General features: G+C 42.5%; 1 protein-coding gene across 12 annotated transcripts in view; it reads left to right on the top strand.

The window, feature by feature from the left end:
- LOC117346864 (interleukin-23 receptor-like) overlaps window positions 1-25289 on the top strand; it is a 104726-nt gene that overhangs the window by 36400 nt on the left and 43037 nt on the right. For 10 of the 12 annotated variants that reach the window (XR_004536669.1, XM_033917042.1, XM_033917043.1 and 7 more), the window contains 4 exons: window positions 4757-4905; window positions 10517-10676; window positions 17164-17246; window positions 21566-21788. Coding sequence is in view for 11 of the 12 variants with exons in the window: in XM_033917042.1 (XP_033772933.1) it covers window positions 4757-4905; window positions 10517-10676; window positions 17164-17246; window positions 21566-21788 (615 nt within the window). In the remaining variant the exon portion in view is untranslated. The remainder of the gene's footprint in view (window positions 1-4756; window positions 4906-10516; window positions 10677-17163; window positions 17247-21565; window positions 21789-25289) is intronic. The other 2 variants (XM_033917034.1, XM_033917039.1) reach the window with 2 other exon arrangements.

Below are 25289 nucleotides of genomic sequence, written 5' to 3'. Positions count from 1 at the left end.
CCTACTCCTGAGGAGTGCATGGAAGTGTGTGAAGCAGTACCTGTACAAGGTGAGCTGAATGAAGATATGGACGTTAGCTGAATGAACCCTGCTTATTGGGGGGGGGGGAGTTCTCTTTCTTGGAGAAGGGATTCTTTTTCCTTTTTGCTTGCCTCATTGCAAAGAAATAGTGCAGTAAACCTTTATTGCTCTCACCTGAGAAGAATCAGCTTGAACTGTGTTTTGTGTCATAGATGTTTTTTTTTCTTCTTTTTTTTGGCTGGGACTAATTGAATGACTTTACTGAACTGTGAAACCTATGCTGCACACTGTGTGGAGTTAACTAAGCAATACCTATGTAGCAGTGCTGATAAATGAACCTGTGAAGTGGTGTTTGTGTTTGGAACTTACTCAAGGTTATTTTTCTCCTCTCTTTTGAGCCTCCTGATATCCTGGAAACAAGGCCTAAGCAAAGTCTAGGCTAGAGAGTTGCACGGGGACAGAAATCCCACTCGTCTCCATGAGGAATCTCACCCATCCCCACCCATCCCTGTGAGGAATCCCTCCATCCCCACCCGTTCCCGTGAGGAATCCCCTCCATCCCCACCCGTTCCCGTGAGGAATCCCCTCCGTCCCCGCCTGTCCCTATAAACTTCAGAAATAGTTATTTCATTTAATTATGCTACTGAATTAAAGGCTCTGGTAGAAACCCATTTACAAATAAGCAAAGAGACTTTATTAATTTGGAAATATTAATTGGGAAGAATACATACTTTGTAAAAGGGTTTCTACCAGAGCCTCTAATATTTATAAATTTTTATCAACACAACTAATATACTACCTTATCCTGAAGCAAAAAAAAAAAAGCAATAGAATTTTTTTCCTACCTTTGTTGCCTGGTTTCTGCTTTCCTCATGTTCTCATTTAATTCCTTCCATCCACTATCTCTCTTCTCTCTGTGTCTTCCATTTGCTCTGTTACTGTGCCTCTCCCTTTCTCCCCCTTCCAAATTGGTCTGGCACCCATCTTCTTCCCTCCGCTCCCCCCATAGTCTGGCATCTCTGTCTTCTTCCCTGCCAGCGTCTTCTCCCCACTCTCTCTTCCCCATTTCCCTTCAGCGTCTTCTCCCCACTCTCTCTTCCCCATTTCCCTTCAGCATCTTCTTCCCACTCTCTCTTCCCCATTTCCTTTCAGCGTCCTTCTCCCCCCATCTTCCCCATGTTCTTTCAGTATCCTTCTCCCCCCTCTGTCTTCTCCATGTCCTTTCAGTGTCTAATCTAATCTAATCCTTAGGTTTGTATACCGCATCATCTCCACGTTCGTAGAGCTCGACGCGGTTTACAGTAGGAGAAATAGGAAGGAACTACAACAGAGGGTTAGAGGTAGAAGTGTGAAGAAAATTTAGAGGACTTGGGATGCCAAGATATAAGAGTTTCCTTGATTCCTAAGTTGGAGGGAGACTTACATTTTTTGAGAAAAGCCAGGTTTTCAGATGTTTGCAGAAAACTTGGAGAGAACTCAAGTTCCGAAGAGGGGAGGTAAGGTTGTTCTAGAGCTCAGTGATTTTGAAGTGGAGGGAGGTCCCTAGCTTTCCTGTGTGGGAAATGCCTTTTAGCGAGGGGAAGGATAGTTTTAATTTGTGGGAGGATCTGGTGGTATTAGGGTTTGAGGAATTCCAAGAAAGAGGGATAAAGGGAGGGAGGATACCATATATGATTTTGAAAGTTAAACAGGCGCATTTATAGTGGACCCTGGCGATTATCGGAAGCCAGTGGAGCTTGGCCAGGAGCGGGGAGACATGGTCAAATTTACTTTTAGCGAAGATGAGCTTGGCCGCGGCATTCTGAATCCGTTGGAGTCTGTGGAGGTTTTTCTTAGTTAGGCTTAAGTAGATAGAGTTGCAATAGTCCAATCTGGAGAGGATGATGGATTGGACAAGGAGGGTAAAATGTTTTTGATGGAAGCAGGATCTAACTTTCCTCAGCATGTGAAGGCTGAAAAAGCATTTTTTTACCAAGGATTGGAGGTGGTCATTGAAGGACAATGTGGAATCAATGATGATGCCCAAGACCTTGCTCAAGAACTCAAGCTGCAGAGAGGAGCCAGAGGGTAGTAGGATGGAGGTGGGTAGGTGATCTAGTTTTGGACCGAGCCAAAGAAGTCTTGTTTTGGACTCATTCAATTTCATTTGCACAGTGTGGGCCCAGGATTGTAGGTTCATTATACAAGAGGATATGTTCTTAGACAGGTCGGTGAGGTTCGAATCGGTCTCAAGGAGGACGAGGATGTCGTCTGCATAAGTGTAAATTGTTTCAAGGGGGGATAGGTGGAGGAGTTTTAGGAAGGACATATAGATGTTGAAAAGGATAGGGGATAGTGGAGAGCCTTGCGGGACTCCACAATTTGGTTTCCAGGGGGAGGATGAGGTGCCATTCATGTTAACAATGTAAGAACGAGAGCGGAGGAATTTAGAGAACCAACCTAGGACTGTGAAGTTGATACCTATCTCAGAGAGTTGGTAAACAAGAATATCATGGTGAACAACGTCGAAAGCAGCGGAAAGGTCAAATTGTAGGAAGACGGCGAACTTGTTTCGAGAGAGAAGTTGTTGAACCCTTGAAATCAGGAAAGACAGTAGGGATTCGGTGCTGAAGTTAGGACGAAAGCCATATTGATAGGGTAAAAGAATAGAGAATCTCTCTAAGTATGATGAGAGTTGGGAAGAAATGATGGACTCTTTGCTTAAGCCCTCCCTCCGACATCAGCACTGACATCGTGGAAGACTTCCGGTCGGCTGTGTGCTGCAGCAGGACAGGTAGGGAAAAGAAGACGAGCCTCGCGGCTCGAGTGCATCCAACCCCGCAGGAACCCCGCGACCCTAGGGGGCGTCCCCACGGGATCCCCGTGATCCGAAGGGGGAACCCGCGGGATTCCCGTCGTCCCCGTTCCCATGCAGCTCTCTAGTCTGGGCTTGACATCTAACCAGGCTGAAGGAAGCCAAAGATGATCCACTGAATGCAAGCAGCCAGAAAATATCTATACATACCTATTGTTTTGTGTTTGTTTCAAGTGCTGCATTATTTTATTCTTGTTCACTGCATATTTTCTGTTTTACCTTTTTGCCCTGTTTTGAGATTGATTTTGTGTTTCCTGAAAACTTGTTTGTTTTGCAAAGACTGCATAATAAAAGTCTACTTTTGTTTTCAATAATTAAAACCTTGCCTTAGTGACTTCTGTGAGCTTTTCTAGGTGGACTGTAAAGGTGCTTTGGCAAACCTTATTAGCCAGCACTGCCTGTAGAGCCTTCTCCCTGTTGAGAGGCAGGCCTGGCATTCAGTGCTGCCTGGTGGTGGGTCGCCGCATTGTTCTTAGCAGGGCCAGCCGGGCGACAGCAGAGAGATAAATATTTTTGTTGGGGTAGCAGAGAGCAGGGCGTGCAGACAGCAGGGCAGAGAGCAGAGCGGCAATGGAGCTGGAGAGTTGGAAAGGACGTTTGTGACTGGTCCCAGCAGTTGCTTCTTGTGTTGATCGACCATCCCAGTCAGTTTGCAAGATTTCTTTAGTGAATCGCTTACTTTGCATGCCGTTCCCCTTATTTGCATGTACGGATTGGAATCGGATAGGCAGAGAGGTAAGTGAATCGGGCCGAAGTAAAATTGGGTCGCAAAGAGGTCGCAAACCAATCGGTACACAATCGGTTTGCTTAGTGAATCTAGCCCTTAGTCTGTCTGCAATTCTATTAGAGTTAATAGAACATGTCTGACATGCTGCCTTAATAGAATTAACTAGTAGTTAGGTCTGTGTTTGGCAGGTTGCGAGTAAATTAACAACTAACAGCCCAATATTCAGTGCTGGGGGGATCATTTATTTTTAAACACTGGTTGAAGCATTTTATTTTAGCTACTCCCTCACAAAGTCTTCTGAAAATTGTTTGAGGTTTATCTCACTTCTGTTTCTATTTGTGGTCATCTTCTGTGGTTCTATTCCTGGGCTTTCCTCAGTTCAATGATGTGAAATGAAATGAAAAGTATGGAATAACTTGTTAGTTTCATGGCTCCACAATGTGACACGGTGACAAAATTCATCACCGTTCCTGTCCCCGCGGATAACCGCGGGAAACCATCTTCATGTCATTCTTTAAGGAGAGAGGGAAGAATCAGAGTATAATTGGGCACAACCACTGACCCACAAGCTTTGCTTTGAAGAATGCTGATGTAGAAGGACTGAGGTTGAAATAGACACTACAGAATGACAGTCTCTGGTATCCAGAGCAGATATTGTGATGTCATAATGCCTCATTCCACCAGTGCCTAAGAGCCAATCACATCAGTGATGTCACAATGGCTTCATTATCCTTGGCTCACATAAGAATCAGAGTATGAATGGCCACAATCACTGACCCGCAAGCTTTGCTTTGAAGAATGCTGGTGTAGAAGGACTGAGGTTGAAATAGACACTAAAAAATGACATGGGATTATTTCCCGCGGTTATCCACGGGGACGGGAACGGTGATGAATTTTGTCACCGTGTCATTCTCTACTCCACATCATTCTCTTTTTGGTTGGGCTGCAAACTTTTCATGCTGTTGCTGTATATACATTACATGCTTTGGGGGGGGGGGGAATGGAAATGGACTGATTTTGAAAAATGTTTTTTTCCGACTGAAATGAAATTGGAGAACTGCTGCAGAAAGTTGTGAGATACTGATAAAAAATCTAAACTAGCCACTATATTTTGATTACAGAAACATATGTAATTATATATTTGTTTATTCCAGTAATCCCAATTGCACCAATTATCACCAAGGTTGAGAGTATAGATAATTCTACATCCCACCCCTTGATCCGCTGGGAAAAGAAAACATCAATCCAGAATGTTCACTGCGAAATAAGATACAAAGCAGCACAACTCCCTACTTGGAGTGTGGTATGTTGTGATTTTACAAATTATACTTTAATGGTGTATTTTGTATTCTCAATTGATTTGAAATAAATTATATCCAGGTTTACAAGCTATTAATCGGTAATCTTGATAATGGTAATAAATATGTGCTTGGAAATAAATCATGAAAAACAGGCAGGTGGAACAATCCAAACTAAGTCAAAATTCTCCACAGTGACAGTCTTGGTACAAATCAATGTGAACCACTAGGGTTGAAAACCCACAGGACTTAACATAGTTCATGTTTTGGTTATGTAAAGCCTTCCTTAGGGGTCCTAAAGAGATGTACTGGAGTTTATATATGTGTGAAGAACAAAACTTGGGGTTACCATATGGCTCCAGAAAAAGGAGGACAGATTGAGACATAGTAACATATAACATAGTAGATGACGGCAGATAAAGACCCGAATGGTCCATCCAGTCTGCCCAACCTGATTCAATTTAAATTTTTTTTTTTTAATTTTTCTTCTTAGCTATTTCTGGGCAAGAATCCAAAGCTTTACCCGGTACTGTGCTTGGGTTCCAACTGCCAAAATCTCTGTTAAGACTTACTCCAGCCCATCTACACCCTCCCAGCCATTGAAGCCCTCCCCTGCCCATCCTCCACCAAACGGCCATACACAGACACAGACCGTGCAAGTCTGCCCAGTAACTGGCCTAGTTCAATATTTAATAATATTTTCTGATTCTAAATCTTCTGTGTTCATCCCACGCTTCTTTGAACTCAGTCACAGTTTTACTCTCCACCACCTCTCTAGGGAGCGCATTCCAGGCATCCACTACCTCTCCGTAAAGTAGAATTTCCTAACATTGCCCCTGAATCTACCACCCCTCAACCTCAAATTATGTCCTCTGGTTTTACCATTTTCCTTTCTCTGGAAAAGATTTTGTTCTACGTTAATACCCTTCAAGTATTTGAACGTCTGCATCATATCTCCCCTGTCTCTCCTTTCCTCTAGGGTATACATATTCAGGGCTTCCAGTCTCTCCTCATACGTCTTCTGGCGCAAGCCTCCTATCATTTTCGTCGCCCTCCTCTGGACCGCCTCAAGTCTTCTTACGTCTTTCGCCAGATACGGTCTCCAAAACTGAACACAATACTCCAAGTGGGGCCTCACCAATGACCTGTACAGGGGCATCAACACCTTCTTCCTTCTACTGACTACGCCTCTCTTTATACAGCCCAGCATCCTTCTGGCAGCAGCCACTGCCTTGTCACACTGTTTTTTCGCCTTTAGATCTTCGGACACTATCACCCCAAGGTCCCTCTCCCCATCCGTGCTTATCAGCTTCTCTCCTCCCAGCATATACGGTTCCTTCCTATTATTAATCCCCAAATGCATTACTCTGCATTTCTTTGCATTGAATTTTAGTTGCCAGGCATTAGACCATTCCTCTAACTTTTGCAGATCCTTTTTCATATTTTCCACTCCCTCTTCGGTGTCTACTCTGTTACAAATCTTGGTATCATCTGCAAAAAGGCACACTTTTCCTTCTAACCCTTCAGCAATGTCACTCACATACATATTGAACAGGATTGGCCCAGCACCGAACCCTGAGGGACTCCACTAGTCACCTTTCCTTCCTTCGAGCGACTTCCATTAACCACCACCCTCTGGCGTCTGTCCGACAGCCAGTTTCTGACCCAGTTCACCACTTTGGGTCCTAACTTCAGCCCTTCAAGTTTGTTCAACAGCCTCCTATGAGGAACTGTATCAAAGGCTTTGCTGAAATCCAAGTAAATTACATCTAGCATATGTCCTCGATCCAGCTCTCTGGTCACCCAATCAAAAAATTCAATCAGGTTCGTTTGGCACGATTTACCTTTTGTAAAGCCATGTTGCCTCTGATCCTGTAACCCATTAGATTCAAGGAAGTACACTATCCTTTCTTTCAGCAACACTTCCATTATTTTTCCAACAACTGAAGTGAGGCTCACCGGCCTGTAGTTTCCTGCTTCATCCCTGTGACCACTTTTATGAATAGGGACCACATCCGCTCTTCTCCAATCCCCAGGAATCACTCCCGTCTCCAGAGATTTGTTGAACAAGTCTTTAATAGGACTCGCCAGAACCTCTCTGAGCTCCCTTAGTATCCTGGGATGGATCCCATCTGGTCCCATCGCTTTGTCCACCTTCAGTTTTTCAAGTTGCTCATAAACACCCTCCTCCGTGAACGGCGCAGAATCTACTCCATTTTCTCGTGTAACTTTGCCAGACAATCTCGGTCCTTCTCCAGGATTTTCTTCTGTGAACACAGAACAGAAGTATTTGTTTAGCACATTTGCTTTCTCCTCATCACTCTCCACATATTTGTTCCCAGCATCTTTTTAGCCTAGCAATTCCATTTTTTATCTTCCTCCTTTCACTAATATATCAGAAAAAATTTTTATCTCCCTTTTTTACATTTTTAGCCATTTGTTCTTCCGCCTGTGCCTTCGCCAAACGTATCTCTCTCTTGGCTTCTTTCAGTTTCACCCTGTAGTCCTTTCTGCTCTCCTCTTCTTGGGTTTTTTTATATTTCATAAACGCCAACTCTTTCGCCTTTATTTTCTCAGCCACTAGGTTGGAGAACCATATTGGCTTCCTTTTTCTCTTGCTTTTATTGATTTTCTTCACATAAAGGTCCGTAGCCATTTTTATCGCTCCTTTCAGCTTAGACCACTGTTTTTCCACTTCTCTTATGTCCTCCCATCCTATCAGCTCTTTCTTCAGATACTTTCCCATTGCATTAAAGTCCGTACGTTTGAAATCTAGGACTTTAAGTATCGTGCGGCCGCTCTCCACTTTAGCCGTTATATCAAACCAAACCGTTTGATGATCGCTACTACCCAGGTGAGCATCCGCTCGAACATTAGAGATACTCTCTCCATTTGTGAGGACCAGATCCAATATCGCTTTTTCCCTTGTGGGTTCCGTCACCATTTGTCTGAGCAGAGCCTCTTGAAAGGCATCCACAATCTCCCTACTTCTTTCTGATTCCGCAGACGGAACATTCCAGTCCGCATCCGGCAGGTTAAAATCTCCCAACAGCAGAACCTCCTCTTTCCTTCCAAACTTTTGGATATCCACAATCAGATCCTTATCAATTTGCTGCGATTGAGTCGGAGGTCTGTAGACTACACCCACGTGTTTTTACTTCCATTGAAAACAGATGTCTCAGTCCATCTTCCTTTTTCTAGCCATATGGTAACCCTAAAAAAAACTTTATATTATTCGTGGTGGAGGTTATCTTGAAACGCAACCAGACAGCATCTTAAAGCTCCTAAGGTTGAAACGGAATGTTAAGGAACAGATGAAGACTGATTACATTGCGTGTTTTTGTTTGATTTTGTTTGGAAATAAATCATGATGTTCTGGGTAAATTCTATTTATGTCACCTAATAATCGGTGCTGAAAAAAAGCACTATTCTATAAACTGCGCTTAAAGTTAGGTGCAATTCATAGAACAGTGCTTATGCCTGGGAACTGTGCCTACTTTTGCGCCAACAAAAACATGGAAATACCCATGCCTAAATTTAGACATGGATGCCTTTATTCTATAACTATGTAAGTAGCTTAAAGGGATGCCCCTGAACTGCTCATGTCCTGCCCATTTCCGCTTCCCCTTTTTGACTCGCATGCAAAATGTAACTGTGGATCCCAAACCTAAATTTACATTCATAACTTGTAATTATTTCTAAGTAGTGCCAGTAGTTGCCTGTAAAAAATAAATAGATAATTGCTTGTTGAAATGCCAACTATTGACACTAATTAGCTTGTTATTCAATTAAATTGCATGCACAAATTAGGTATGCGTCCAAATTTACATACACTGTTTTCAACGCTTTTTATAGAATTAGGGGAGTCTGTCTCCAAAAGCAATTGTTATACCACTGTATTACCCGCCAGGGACAAGAACAGGGTTTTAAAATATATATATATGAGGAATTATGCTAGTATTGTTAAAGAAAATATAGCTGTGTCTCGCTACATATACCATGTTTCCCCGATGATAAGGCAGGGCCATCAAATAAGACAGCCCCCCCCTTTTTAGAAAAAAATGTAAAATAAGGCACCCCCCCCGCAAATAAGCCACCCACCGATACCTGCGCTTACCCGAATCGGGTGGTACGCTGGGTGACTCCGTGTGGTCCCTCCGTCTACCTATTTGCCTCCATGGCTGCGTGCCGCGCCTCGTCATGAAGTGAAGAGGAGGAAGTGACAGGACTGCAGCGCGCGCTCGTGACTCCGCGCCAGGAAACACAGGCAGCTTCCCTCATCCCTCCCTACAAAATTTTTTTTACATAGTTCCCCCCCCCCCCCCCCGACGTCCGATTCACCCTCCGCAGGACCGCTCGCACACACCCGCACCCCCACCCCGAAGGACCGCCGACTCCCCGACACGATCGGGGCAAGAGGGAGCTCAAGCCCTTGAGACATTGTCTGGTTATGCTGGTTTGTAATGACAACTACCGTTATTACCATTATACTGTACCATATACAGGTAATAAAATTCTGTTTTTTTTCAACAATAACTGTGTACTGTAGTCTTCTTCATGGGTAAATAAGGCATCCCCCCGAAAATAAGCCCTAGAGCATATTTTGGCCTTCCTAAAAAAATAAGACAGTGTCTTACCATCGGGGAAACAGGGTAGATTTTTCTTCTAGAGTTCTGGGTATTATCCTGGACTCATCACTTACATTTCATGAACAGATAAACTCTTTGGCAAAAAAAAATTATTTTTGAGTCTGCGTATGTTGAGAAAAGTTAGATCATTATTCCATCAAGAACATTTTTCAGTGTTGGTACAGTCCACTGTGCTTGCCAGTTGGACAATTGTAATTCTGTTTATCTGGGCATCAAGCAGGGCAGTTCATACAAAACATGGCAGCTCAACTTGGTTGGCAGGATACCAGGTACTGGCAGGATACCTGGTTGATCCTGCCAGCAGCATATGCTTGTCTCAAAGATTAAGCCACGCACGTGTAAGTACACACGGCCGGTACAGTGAAACTGCAAATGGCTCATTAGATCAGTTATGGTTCCCTTGATCGCTCGGGGATATAAACTACACATTAAAGCTAAGTTTGGCTTTGCATAAATCAATTTCTTTTGAAAGCATATGTATGATAAAATATTTATTTGTTTATTGAGAAAAATACTAACTATAAAAAAGATAAAAGTATGAAAAAAATTGTCAAAACATTTAAAATGGTAGGCTGGGAGTGACGAGGATCTCTACCACCATGAGTTATGTTACTTGGGTGGATGTCTGAAAATCCCTAGAATGGCTAAGCATTGACATGTATATAGTGATATACATTATTATACTCTCACCTGTGGAAGGAACTGGACTACTGGTCTGGTGAAGTGAAAAAGATAAAAAGTGTATTGTTAAGATGGTTTGTATTCATATAGGGCTCCTTTTACAAAGCCGCGCTAGCGGTTTTAATGCACGCACCGGATTAGCGTGCGCTAGCCGGAAATTTACCGCCTGCTCCAAAGGCTTTTCCCCATTCTACGAGTATGGAAAAACATCTGTACTGTATTTTTCTGCTTGTGTCAATCGGTTCAAGTTAAGTTCAATGAACAGGACCCTATGTTGTACTCATAGATCAAAGGAAGTGAAATGCTCTCAATAAATCCTCTCCAGTTGAGGAACAGTTTGGAACCATATACAGAGTATGAATTTCAAGCTCACTGTGGACAAAAGTCTGGCAAAAAGTACTGGAGTGAATGGAGTGCATCTTTTAAACACACAACACCAGAATTAGGTGAGATGGGAAATAAGTTACCATTCTATATTTCTTTCCAGCATCTTAAATGAAGTAATGTTGTTGAAATGTCAGTCCACTTAAATACATGGAAATAAAAGTTAACAAGCAAAAAAAAAAAAGAAAGATTACACCTTTTTATTAGACTATTCATTTGACTGCCTTTTCATGAAGAGATTCACGCAAAGTGGTTTACAGTACATTGAATAGCAATCAGGTAAACTTAAAGTATTTTCCCGATTTGTTCCAGCAGGCTCTCAATCTACCTGGGGCAATGGAGGGTTAAGTCACAGGGAGCAGGCTGGGATTGAACTCAAAACCTCAGGGTGCTGAGGCAGCAGCTGTAACCACTAGGCAACTTCTTCCCTCTATTTTTTTTTTTTGGGGGGGGGGGCTTAAGTTTTTCTAGAGCATGTAGATCAGAAATATAGGCTTGTGCATGCAAAACTGCAATATTATTTTATAAATGGTTCACTGAATGTAATGTCTTTTATAAAGCATTTATGGCATCACATGAAATATATATATATACCGGTATATATATTTGGTGGTGAGCATACGAGAAGAGCCATTTTGCAAAAGCAAACATTCAAAATATTGCATCTTTCAGGCGCTTTGCGTGTATGAGTAGCACCATACTGTCCATTTTATAAGTGACAATGTTGCTACCTATACATAATCTCCATGGACAAGCAGGGGGTATACTGGCATACAGAAGCTCATGCAAATTTCTCTGAATTGACTCCCCAGTCATTAGTAGCGGTATAGAAGCTTTCAATAAACAATATCATCTTTGGTAGTGCCTATTGGATAGCTGCTCTCCTAAAGCTGAGGGCAGCCCAAGTGGGGCTTCTTGAGCCTGCTGCAGAATGCAGCTGATCTGCCTGTCTGAATAGTCTTTCTTTATATTTATGTTTATTAAAAAAAACAATTATATTGAGTTAGATAATTCTGAACAAAGTGATTTACATCTTAAAAACAAATCATCTTCATTAAAAAAAACTAAGGACTCCATTTATAGATGGAAAAGCCTAACCATTATACAGTGCTCCTGTAACATGTAAATAGATTTCATACAGGATACAATTTAAAGTATTATCACTTACTCTTAAGATTATGTGTTCTCAAGAACCAAGCTATTTGAATTTGTTGATTATTCCATATGTTCCTTCTCATACGCTGAGCAGAGTTTTGGTTCTACCCTGCCCATAGGTGCACTGAAATGATGATAATTGTACAAATAGTCCAGATAAAATCTTGTTGTATTAAAATTCAACAGACAGTCCTGTTTCAAGGCATTCATTTGTACAATGGAGGAACATTACAAGTCAGAGAGTGTAAATGCTACTTCCCTGACATAACGCCCTCAAAATTCTGTTCTGCTAGGTTCACTTAAATATACCTAATACATGACGACATTTTACTGCCTGCATCTAATTGGTCATGAATACTTGATACCATATAAGGCGCTTGTATGCATATTGGGGGAGTGTCCGTCCCCCTCACACACAGATTCTTAAAAGTTACATTTTAATACTAGCTTGTCTAATAAAGAAAAGTACAGAAGAAACCAGGAAAAAGTATTACAATATAATATACTTACAGAGGAAAAATTATCCATTCACACAGCTTTAAATCATTTCTCTTTAAGAGTTACTACTGCTCCCATATTACTGAGTCATTTAAGAGCATGCACTGAAAATCCTGTGTCTCAGTGAAAGAAAAGGGGAGTGGCCAATCCACTCCCACAGACCCTACTTTTTCCTATATGACCCCTCCAGTAAAATTGTTAGAGGTAATTATATTTCAATCTGAACCCTTAAATATGAAAGCCCCTACGTTATTAGTTTACTAAAATTTAATTCATCATTTTGTATATCCAATTAGCATTTCTAACTTTACCCTGCAAAAAAGGAGAGGGAAACCCCCTCCCCTGGAATGTAATCTCTGTAGTAAGAAGAAAAGTCCATCTCTATAGCAACCGGGTCAAAAGCCAACCCTTATCTCTCCTGCAGGTCTCTGGAGACTGGACACACATTGAAACAATGGGACTTTATAAAACTAAGCTACAGCCTGTGTGTATCTTCTCTGGTCTTCAACAGAGCTTATATATTAATTCTAGTGACATGAGAGAAGGCCTACTCCTGTTTCCAGTGACCTCAGCACAAAACACATATTTAGGTCAATATATTAACCCCTGTTTGTTTTATCTGGTTTGTGTTCTGGCTTCTCCAATTGTAATTTTATCTAGCCATTTAAACCCTCCTCCTGTGCCCTTGGATAGGTTCTTCTCTTAAAAACAAATCCTGACTAGTAAATCCAGAGCAATGAGGGGAAAATATAATGGCTATTTTATTTTTCATGCTTGCCTATTCTACCACATAGCTGTCCATTTTTAATAGACTGCCACGCCCAGGTTCAAAAGAGCCTCATCAACGCTCAGATCATTCCAGGATAACAGATTAACCTCACCGTCTTTAAAAATAGTGAAATGGGAGGCTATTAGATCAAAGCATGTGGAACCAATTATTCAGCTGTTTGAGATTGGAATCTAATTTCAAGGTTTTAAAGACATTATTAAAATCTTATTTCTTTTTGCAAGCTTTCGGTGCAGATATCCCTAAGAATGATCATATTTATTAAATTATTTCTCCCGGCATGCAAGGTATGTTTCCTGAAACTCTGGTATGCTATTGATTCTCTTTTAGAATGAATGGTATTGGGTCTGTTCTTTATTTATATGAAGTTATTTTCTTTTAATATTTTATTGATTTTATTGTAAACTGTGTTGACCTCTTGAGAGCTGGAGCAGTATATCAAATTTTAATAAACATAATCAACAAGCCTATGGTTTGGAGATATCAAGACTGATATCACTGTGAAGGTGAAGCCAAGCCTCAGGATTGTACTACTTCCCAGAAGCCTTCAGTCAGGCTAACAGCACTGCACAGTGCTCTTCAGCAGGGTCTACCCACAATGCAGCTAACCTGTTAGCCTGTTTGAAGGCCTCTTGGAAGCAGAACAACTCTTACCTTCAGTTTTACCTTCACAGTGATGTAAGACTTTCTTTTTTTAATTGAAATTCTTATAATGTTACCCTCAGGTAAAACCACTACACATACACCTTCAACATCAACTGGACCAAGAACAAAACCACACCTAAATCCAAAAAAATAACATACACCTCACGCAAACACATTGAGCCATCCATATTCTGGACAAAAATAGATGAAACAATCCAGGACTGCGACCCCCAAAGACTTCATCTCTCACTGGAATAACATGACCACCAGCATCCTTGATGAACTAGCCCCACTACAAACCTAAACTAGAACCAGCAGAAGATCAGACCAATGGTTTGACAACGAACTGCTCCAACTTAAAAGACAATGCAGATGACTAGAAAGAAAATGGAGAAAAACAAACCTAGATCAAACAAAAACTGCTTGGAAAAAACTTAACAAACAATATAAACTTCTACTAAAAGACAAGAGGAAAACTCACTACACCAATCTTATAGGCACAGAAACCCAAGATACCAAAAAACTATTCCAAATATTAAAAGATCTAACAGATACCAAACCTTACATGACCACTAACAAAACCCCACCCCCCTCAGCCACCCTCTTAGCAGATCACTTCAAGAACAAAATTACAAACGCCAGAGCCACCCTCAATTTTACCCCATGCCACCTAAATGAACTCACAATTCACCCCACAGAAAAAGAATCAACTGCAGCAGACAGAACATGGTCTCAATTCCCCAACATACAATGGTCCGAACTCAATAAACTCTACAAAAAATACAGCCACGCCTCCTGTGACCTCAACCACTGCCCATCTCCTTACTACCTCCAGTGTAAAATTCCACACTCAACTTCTGCAATGGATACAAACCATGCTCACAGACAGCATTTTCCCTACTGACCTCAGTGAAATCATCATCACCCCAATCCAAAAAGACCCAAAAGGACCAACAGACCAACCATCCAACTACAGACCCATTGCCTCAATTCCGCTATACGTCAAACTTACAGAAGGCCTAGTAGCCAAACTCCTCACCAACTATCTAGATGACCATAACTTACTCCACCCCATGCAATCTGGCTTCAGAACCAACTTCAGCACGGAGACATTACTAGGTTCCCTTATCGACACAGCCAGACAACACCTTAGCACAGGGAAAAAAATGCTTCTCATACAACTGGACCTGACCGCAGCATTTGACCTAGTAGACCATAACATCCTCCTGCAAATCTTGGATGCAATAGGTATCTCAGATAAAGTATACTCCTGGTTTGAAGGATTCCTAAAATTCAGAATATACAGAGTTAAATCAGACAAAGAAAAATCTGAACCTTGGACAAACCCTTGCGGCATACCATAGGGATCCCCACTATCCCCATACTCTCTTCAACCTACACACTGCCTCTCTTGGAACATATCTGGATAATCTAGGAATAACCACCTATAGTTATGCAGATGACATTACCATTCTCGTACCATTTGATCAGCCAAAGACCACCTTGACAAATATACTACATCAAACACTAGAATCAGTCAAGACTTGGATGAAAGATCACAAACTGAAACTCAACCCAGACAAAACTAAATTCATCCTCCTCGAAAATGACAGAGTCCCAACCATAACCAATATTGAACTCAACTCAATCAACTATTCCATACAAACCACCATAAAACTACTAGGAATGACAATAGACAGATGCTGTATCATGCAACCGCAAATAAATAAACCAATACAGAAATCCTTCGCAGTCATGAGAAACCTGAGACAAGTCCGGAAATTCTTTGAAAGAACACAGTTACAGCTCATAGTGCAATCCCTAATCCTAGGACTGCTAGACTACTGCAATATCCTCTACCTCCCATGCCCCGCTATTATGACCAAGCAACTACAAACAATCCAAAACACAGCTCTGAGACTCATCTACTCACTGAGGAAACATGACCATATCACAGAAGCTTACACCAACTCACACTGGCTACCAATCCAAGAAAGAATACTATTTAAATTCTACTGCATGTTATTTAAAACTCTAAACGGAGACAGCTCATCCTACATGAACAACTGCCTCATCCAAGCATCCTCAACCAGACATAGAAAAACGCACTCCCCATTCACCCCCCCACCCCCCCGACCAAAGAAGTAAAACGGACAAAATTATATGATGGCCTCCTAGCCACTCAAGCCACAAAACTAGATAACCAGATCTCCAACCTTCTGATAGACTATAAGATATTCAGAAAAGAAATAAAAACTATGCTCTTCAAGAAATTCCTGAAACAGTCCTAACTTCACTTACTCCGTCATTCCTCCCTCCCTCCTCCCACCACACTGAAACTACCTGACCTTCTCTGTACAACCTGAGAAATGACAAATGATCTTCCTTTGTTACCCTCCATTCATAAATATCTACCTACTCTTCACCACTTTTTACCACTTGAGAACTGACAAATGACCTCACTCTTTACAACTCTAGAAATGACAATTGTTCTTCCATTGTAACCCCCATTAATAAATCTTTTGTAATCCACCTTGAACCGCAAGGTAATGGCGGAATAGAAATCTCTAATGTAATGTAATGTAAGTAACATATAAAAGCAATTTGCAAGGAACAATTTTCCATCAATAATAATTAACACATTAAGGACCCCTTTTTATCAAGCTGCAGTGCAGCGCTTTAGTGCTGGCCGGCAAGGTAAATACTCTGATGCTCATTCAATTCCTATGAAAGATGGAGCATTTACCTCGCCAGCATGATAAAAGGGGGCCTAATCATTTTAGTCCACATTATGGAGAATCAATCAGGTGAATAACAACAAAATAAATCCAAAAAAGAAAATTTGAAATTACAATTCCTTGTTCACTAGGCAAATTATTTTTTTACCCCAAAACAACCCGTAAAAAAAAAAATACCCAACTTTACTGTGAAGGAAAATTTCCAGATGAGTAGGATCCCAAAGCACAGTGATATGACTTGAAGTCTCCCAATTCTTGGCTTGTCATTTGCATGCTACTGGAGCATGCTGTGCTTTGCTCGTTCACCAGGATAGAAGGGTGATATATGAGACAGCTAACTAACACCCTCCCCCCCCTTTTACAAAACAACGGAAGCGGTTTTTAGCGCAGGCCGGTGCACTGAATGCTCTGCGCTGCTCCTGTCATTCATAGGAACTCTGAGTATCAGGAACAGCGCAGAGTATTCAGTGTGCTAGCCTGCGCTAAAAACACTTTTGTGGTTTTGTAAAAGAGATGGGGGAAATTATGGCCTCTATGTACCTAGGGAAAAGCCTCTGACCCTAGTTTTACATAGGGACTACAAAAACAATAGGACCGCGGCACTGGTGAAACGCACCTGAAAAGAGTTGGGAAGGAGTATCAGAATAAAGACATAATTGAATCTATGTTAATTAATCCAAGTAGATGCTTTAATAATGTTTTACTATTTATTTCTTACTGATGCAGCGCCTTCAGGAATGCTTGACGTCTGGAGATTTCTTGGCCTAACATACACAAATGGTAGCCATGAGGTAACTGTGCTTATAAAGGTAATTTAATTTTATATAGTCATTACCCCTCCCCCCTTCTTTTATGAAACCACATTAGCATTTTTTTATCACCAGCCGCGACAGTAATAGTTCCAACGCTCATAGGAATTTTGTTTCTGGTCTTTTCTACCTGGAGTTTGAATGCTCGGATGGAGATATTTGCCTTACCCTTAAAATAGCGTTATGTGAAACAGGGCCGCTGTCGGGTTTGCCACTTGTTTGAAAGTAGATCTGCACTACGGTTTTTCTCCCCTGCATTTATGTTCATTTGAAGGAGTCCCAGGGCACAGTTCCCAAGATAAGTGCATTGCTTCATCTTTATTCTTTTGAATTGCCCTTTTTGGCTTGTAGAGTTTTTGAGAGACATAGAAACATGATGGCAGATAAAGTCCAAATGGCCCATCTAGTCTGCCCATCGCTTACATAAGAACATAAGATTTGCTGCTGCTGGGTCAGACCAGTGGTCCATTGTGCCCAGCAGTCTGCTCACGCGGTGGCCCTTAGGTCAAAGACTAGTGCCCTATTTGAGTCTAGCCTTACTTGCGTATGTTCTGTTGCAGTAGGAACTTATCCAACCTTGTCTTGAATCGCTGAAGGGTGCTTTCCCCTATAACAGCCTCCATTATCTCTTTCTCTCTCCCATGTGCCTATCCCAGACCCTTTTGAATTCAGTCACAGTCTCTGTCTCCAGCACCCATGATTGTGCTATAACAGACTGTTGGACTGAATGTATGGATTTAAGTGTTCTCAAGTCTCTTTTTCTGTACAACATTTTGAACTGATTTGCAGCTGTCCTTTCTTTGTGACAGTGTAGGCTTTCCTATATTTACTAGTTAAGTGCACCAGTACATAGCATGGTAAGATGAAGCATGCCAGCTTACTTAAAAACCCAGAATTTCCCTATTAAAAAGAATGGGTCCCATGGAATCAATGCACCCTTGAACCTTTTTATGCAAAACTGTATATTCTTCCCAAAAGCTCTGGTTTTAGGGCAACCCCACCAAATCTGCCCACATTGCCGCCAGTGGGCTGACAATGCCCTTGTGGGGAGATAGGCTGTGCTCATGGAGCTGCATCTTGGTGCCTTCCATTTAGCACCCTGTATAGAAATGCTCCCTTAGTGTCTCTGCTACAAGGTCTTCTTGGATAAACACAAACTATTTGAGTCAGTTACACAGAACCATCAGCAGGCTGTCCTTGATTCTTTACACAGAGGCAGGATGGCCAAAACTGCAGTGTCAGAAGTCTATAGTGCTTTGTACTAAAATCCATGTTAATTTTGTCCTGGCTTCATGCACATAAAAGACAAGTCAGAAGTGTTGCCCTGCAGGGAGTCAGAGAGGGTTCCCAGTGGATGGCGAAATGTGAGCTTGGGAACAGGTAGAAACATAGAAACATGATGGCAGATAAAGACCAAATGGCCTATCTAGTCTGCCCATCCACAATAACCATTATCTCTTTCTCTCTCCGAGAGATCCCACGTGCCTATTCCAGGCCCTCTTGAATTCAGACACAGTCTCTGTTTCCACTACCTCTTCTGGACACCTAGATATGTCCTCTAAAAGAGGACATAACCGGGGAAATTCAGACGTCTGGTAACCCTACATGGTGAGAGGAGCTTAGCAGGGGGACGAGGGGGTATCGGAGAATGGGGGATTGGAAAGAGGAGTGCTGTTTGGGGGGGGGTTGGGTGAATAAGAGGATCAGATCAGGGGGTGGGGGTCAGATTGGGAGAGCTGATAGAAGTTAGGGCCATGGCTGTATTACCAGATTGCTGGTAGTGTGGCTGCACTTACCAGTTCCTCTTGAGGTGACAGTCAGTGCACCCTGCTATCAACAGCTGTGACAGCTAATGTGCAGAAGTGACCGCTTGCTGGATGTTGCAGCTGGCTACACCTTTGATCTGCTCATATCACCCCCGGTTCCTTGCTCCTATCTGTTTTAACACATGGTAGATTTTAGCTCGGGTCCATAATAATGTCCGCCTTAAATCTTAATATTATTTTTATAGCAGTACTGTACAGTGATAAGTGTTCAGGTACAATATGTTTCTGCTCCAAAGAGGTTACAATCAACCCCCCCCTAATTCTATAAAAAGCGTCAAAAATTGCACACACAATTTTGATTGTGGTCCCAAATTGCATGTACAATTTAATTGAATAACAAGCTAATTAGTACCAATTGACATTTTAAGAAGCAATTATAGGAGGAGTGTGTGGCGCAGTGGTTAAAGCTATAGCCTCAGCACCCTGAGGTTGTGGGTTCAAACCCACGCTGTTCCTTGTGACCCTGGCAAGTCTCTTAATCCCCCTATTGCCCCAGTAGATTGTGAACCCACCTGGACAGACAGGGAAAAATGCTTGCATACCTGAATAAATTCATGTAAACCATTTGAGCTCCCTTGGGAGAATGGTATAGAAAATTGAATAAATAAATAATTAGAATCAATTAAGGGGTATGAATGTAAATGTAGGTTCAGGATCCACACCTACACACAAGTTAAAAAAAAAAAAAAAGGGTGGAGAATGGGAGGTTTGGAGGCATTCATTTACAATACAGTACATGCATAATTACAGAATTAGGACCTCTGTGACCAAAATTTAGGCAAGGGCATTTGCACCACATTTTTGTTGGTGCAAATGACCACTCCTAAATTTGGTTGGATTTCCTGGGCACAAGTGCTATTCTATAAACCGCACCCAACTTTTTCCAGTGCTGGTGTTTTGGGTATCATATCTGAATTTAGCCCTAACAGCCAGATTCTATAAATAGAATCTACATTAGGTGCCGTTATTGCAGCCCTAATTGCAGCCATCCAGCCATGCCTAGATTCAGGATCCTTGCCTAACTTTTATTTTTTAATTGGCTTAATCAGAGTGGTAATTAACAATGCTGGTTTTCAGCCAATTAAAAGGACCCCCTCCCATTAATTAAACAATTTAAGAGTTTGACAACAAACTCTTAGGACTCCTGGCAGCACCTAAGTGCTAAGTGGAGGTATCCTCACGCCTAAGGTTGCCTAACACCTATCTCAAACAGTAGGTATGGTTATGGGCAGAGAATAGGCATGGATAAGTTAGGCGTCATTAGGTGTCCGACATATGTGCTGCCAAATTAGGCAAGTGAAAAGCTGGCCTAATGGAGTGGCACCTATGTCTAGGACTTGGCAGAAGGGCTTCAAGGTAAAATAACATTATTCGCCGATGACGCCAAACTAAGTAATGTAGTGGGCAAATGCACAACGGACGAAGATTCAATGCCCAACAACATGATGCACGACCTACTCCTACTGGAGCGATGGTCTAGGACATGGCAACTCAACTTCAATGCCAAAAAATGCAAAGTTATGCACCTGGGCAGCCAAAATCCATGCAAGTCTTATACCCTTAATGGCGAGATCCTAGCAAAAACGGTAGCAGAACGAGACTTGGGGGTAATCGTCAGTGAGGACATGAAGTCTGCCAATCAAGTGGAGCAGGCTTTGTCCAAGGCAAGACAAATCATGGGCTGCATACGAAGGGGTTTCGTCAGTCGTAAGGCGGAAGTCATTATGCCATTGTATAGATCCATGGTGAGGCTCCACCTGGAATACTGTGTGCAATTCTGGAGGCCGCATTATCGCAAGGATGTGCTGAGACTGGAGTCGGTGCAGAGAATGGCCACCCGGATGGTCTCGGGACTCAAGGATCTTCCATACGAAGAACGGCTTGACAAATTACAGCTATACTCGCTCGAGGAGCGCAGAGAGAGGGGAGACATGATCGAGACGTTCAAGTATCTTACGGGCCGCATCGAGGCGGAGGAAGATATCTTCTTTTTCAAGGGTCCCACGACAACAAGAGGGCATCCGTCGAAAATCAGGAGCGGGAAACTACGAGGTGACACCAGGAAATTCTTTTTCACTGAAAGAGTGGTTGATCGCTGGAATAGTCTTCCACTACAGGTGATTGAGGCCAGCAGCGTGCCTGATTTTAAGGCCAAATGGGATCGGCACATGGGATCTATTCACAGGGCAAAGATAGGGGAGGGACATTAGGGTGGGCAGACTAGATGGGCCGTGGCCCTTATCTGCCGTCTGTTTCTATGTTTCTAGGATGCCCAGCGATGCCTAAGTTTGCCCCAAGTATGTACCTGAGGCAGTAGGAGACAATGACATGCCCAAGATCACACTGAATCTGAAGTTACACATATGTATCTAACCTCCATTCTGTGTATTGCTTGCCCCAAATTAAGCAGTCAGACTATGTCTATGGATTATGTTTATTACTGAAATCAAGATTATAAAAGCCACATAAAAATATATAATTGTTATTTTGCAGCCTCTTTCTCCAGAAGTTGCCAGAGGAATCATTTCAAAGTATGAAATATTCTATGAAGACCATGGCTATAAGACTATCAGCAAATTTTGTAAGACATCCGAATTGCAATGCAGAATTGTGGTTTCCCAGACAGTGCACACAATCAATGTAATTGCACATAATTCACAAGGAACTTCCAAGCCAGCAAAACTCCCTGTGCAGCTTGACTACAACAGGAACGATAGTAAGTGCATATACACTTGAACGTTTACCTTACATGTAAACTTACCCAGCAAGATTGAAAAATGTTGCAGACTGGGTATGGGTATGGGTATGGATCTTGCATTTGATATATTGCCTTTCTGTGGTACAACCAAAACAGTTTACCAAAATGCTAATGCATGCACCTAACCTTAGGCGGACTAAATAGAATTTGCCTGTAAGTGCTCAATTTTTGTAAGTGTCATTTATTGTTTTTTTGGGAGGGACATGCAGTGGTATAGTGAGGGTGGGTGGCACCTGGGACGGTGGTGCACCCTTGCTCTCTTCTACCACTGCTCCTTCCCTGCCACATACACATGCATGCCCCTTTTCTACGGAATGAAGCTAAGGGGGGACAGGTTCAGGACAAATATCAGGAAATTCTGCTTCATGCAGAGAGTGGTTGACACCTGGAATGCCCTTCCGGAGGAGGTTATTGCGGCATCAACGGTCCTAGGATTCAAAAGCAAACTGGATGCACATCTCCTTACGAGAGGCATAGAGGGATATGGGTGACTAAAATTACGCCTGGTATACACCGGTGGCAGGGCCTCCGCGTGTGCAGATCACCGGACTTGATGGACCAAAGGTCTGATCCGGAGACGGCGCTTCTTATGTTCTTACCCTTTCCCCATACCTCTTTAACTTCCCTGGCATGAGCAGCATCTCCAACTTGCTGCCGGTGCCAGATTTGGCTCTTCCTTTGAAGTCAGTTCCTGGTCCTGCAACCAGAAAGTGGCGTCAAAGTTAGAGCTGAGGCTGGTGAGCAGCAGGTTGGAGCTGCTGTTTGTGCTGGTGAAGAACAAAAGGAACGGGTGTGTGTGTGTGTGTGTGTGTATGTGTGTGTGGAAGGGAAGGTGCGCACTGCAGCCTTGATACCTGCACTTCTTACCTGATCAAAGCAGCCATCTCGACAACCATAGGAAAAATAATCCAATTGCTCAACTATGACCTAAAACCTGGCCTTTTCTCCAGTCAGGAGGAGGAATTAACTCCCGTTCCCAAGAGCCCCAAACTCAGCCCCTTTGATGTGACCAGTTACAGGCCAGAAGCTTCCATGCCCCTATTCATTAAAATGATGGAGGGATATTTACCAAAACAACTCTAATGCTACTTACAACGCTTCAGTATCCTCCGTCCTTCACAATCAGGATTCAGGAAAAATCACAGCAGTAGTAATATACAGAAAAGAACTATTAGAACTATTAAGCAGTGCATTTGACCTAGTAGACTTCAATCGAATGTCCAAGATCTTCAGCAATTTTAGATTCAGCGGCCCAGTTCTTTCCTGGTTCCAAGACTTCCTAACCACCCGGCACTATGCTGTAAGTAAGGATGGAGATCTTTCTGATAGCTGATACCTTCCAGCTGTGAAATTTGTGAAGGATTTGCACAGAGGGTTGTGGTGGATTGCCTTTGATGCAGGAAGTTTTTCACCCCTGACACAGCAAGAGCGAAACGGAGATTTCCCTGTTGGGTGGGCTTGCTTATCCACGAGGCCTGGGAAGTGGGGCTTATGAATAAGCCTGATTGGAGACAGCTGGGACTTCGTGGACAGCTAAGTTTTTCTTTTTTCCTTGCTCAAGTTGCAATATTTCTGACTGTGCTTCTGGACTGCAATCTTTTTTCACACAATGTTTGTATGTGAGATTTTGGCGTGCTGGATGTGAGGTGTTTTTGGAGGGCTGCTACTGTGCCTCATTTTTTCAAAACTGTTTTTGATATAGTGAAGACACATAAGTGGAGGTTTTTTTAGCCATATGAAGCTTAACTGAGGATTTTTCTCCACTTTTTTTCTCTGTCTTCTTTTTTTTCAGACTGTGGGTGTATGTGTGATGTGTGGGTGGCCTTGCAGTGTCCCATAAAACCCTTGAATGTTCTATTTAGGGCGCATTTTGAGGTAAATGGTGTCCCCCAAGGATCCCCACTTTCACCATCAGTGTTCAACCTCCTTGGGAGCTGACCTAGATCTCACACGAATAAAACATTTCACGTGTGGATGACATAACGATCGTACTACCTGTAATAGCCTCATTAGACAATACCCTCATTGCTTTCAAAAAATGTGTCTGCATCATAGAAAACTGGAACTCGACTCACCGCCTCTAACTAAATAAGAACAAAACCAAATTCCTTTGGCTAGGACCCTCGAGTGACCCATGCTAAGGATCACAGTAGAACACACTTTTTTGGCTTGCGAGCTACTTTTAAAATTACCAAGTCAAAATGATCTACCAACAATAAAATTTTTTAAAACACAAAGCACACTGTACGCAGAGAAAATGTTAATTATCATTTATATTCGGGGGGGGTTTCAAAGAGGTCAAGGCAGATGACTTTAAAATATGCAGTGTCACATAAGAACATAAGCATTGCCCCTGCCGGGTCAGACCAGGGGTCCATCGCGCTCCCGCGGCAGCCCACCAGGTCCATGACCTGTAAGTGCTCCTTACCTAGGATGTGTATATCCCATTTACTTAATGTCCCGTAAGTAACCCTCTATCTGTACCCTGCTATCCTCTTCTCTTTCAGGAAGTCATACAGTCCCTTTTTGAACCCCAGTAATGTACTCTGTCCTTTCACTTCTCCTGGAAGTGCATTCCAGAAGTCCATCACCCTCTGAGTGAAGAAGAACTTCCTAGCATTTGTTTTGAATCTGTCTCCTCTCAATTTTTCTGAATGACCTCGTGTTTTTTTGTCCCCGCTAGTCTGAAGAATCTGTCCCTCTCCACCTTCTCTATGCCTTTCATGATTTTATAGGTCTCTATCATGTCCCCTCTAAGTCTCCGCTTTTCCAGGGTACAGAGCCCCAGCTTGTCCAACCTTTCGGCATATGAAAGGTTCTGCATGCCCTTAATCATCCTTGTTGCTCTCCTTTGGACCCTCTCGAGTATCGCCATATCCTTTTTAAGGTACGGCAACCAGTATTGGACGCAGTACTCCAGATGCGGGCGCACCATTGCTCGATACAGCGGCAGGATAACTTCCTTCGTTCTGGTAGTGATACCTTTTTTGATAATGCCCAGAATTCTGTTCGCTTTCTTCGAGGCTGCTGCACATTGTGCCGCCGGCTTCATTGATTTATCCACCAATACCCCCAGGTCTTTTCTAGGTTGCCTTCCCCCAGTATCCTCCCTCCCATCGTATAGCTATACATGGGGGTTCTCTTTCCCTATGTGCAAGACCTTACATTTCTCTACATTAAAGCTCATCTGCCATCTATTTGCCCACTCACTCAGTTTGTTCAGGTCTCTCTGTAGTTCATTGCATTCCTCAACAGTTCTGACCCTGCTGGAGAGTTTTGTGTCGTCCACGAATTTAATAACTTCGCACTTTGTCCCTGTTTCCAGGTCATTGATGAATATATTGAACAGTAGCGGTCCCAGCACCGACCCCTCACCGACACCTCAGTAACAACTATACAAAAGTAGACAAATATACCCCCTCCCTTTTTACTAAACTGCAATAGCAGTTTTTCAAGCAG

Source organism: Geotrypetes seraphini, chromosome 12, assembly GCF_902459505.1.
Source record: "Geotrypetes seraphini chromosome 12, aGeoSer1.1, whole genome shotgun sequence".
NCBI lineage: Eukaryota > Metazoa > Chordata > Amphibia > Gymnophiona > Dermophiidae > Geotrypetes > Geotrypetes seraphini.
Note: the sequence above shows the minus strand (reverse complement) of the source record. Positions and strands in the feature narration are given on the sequence as shown.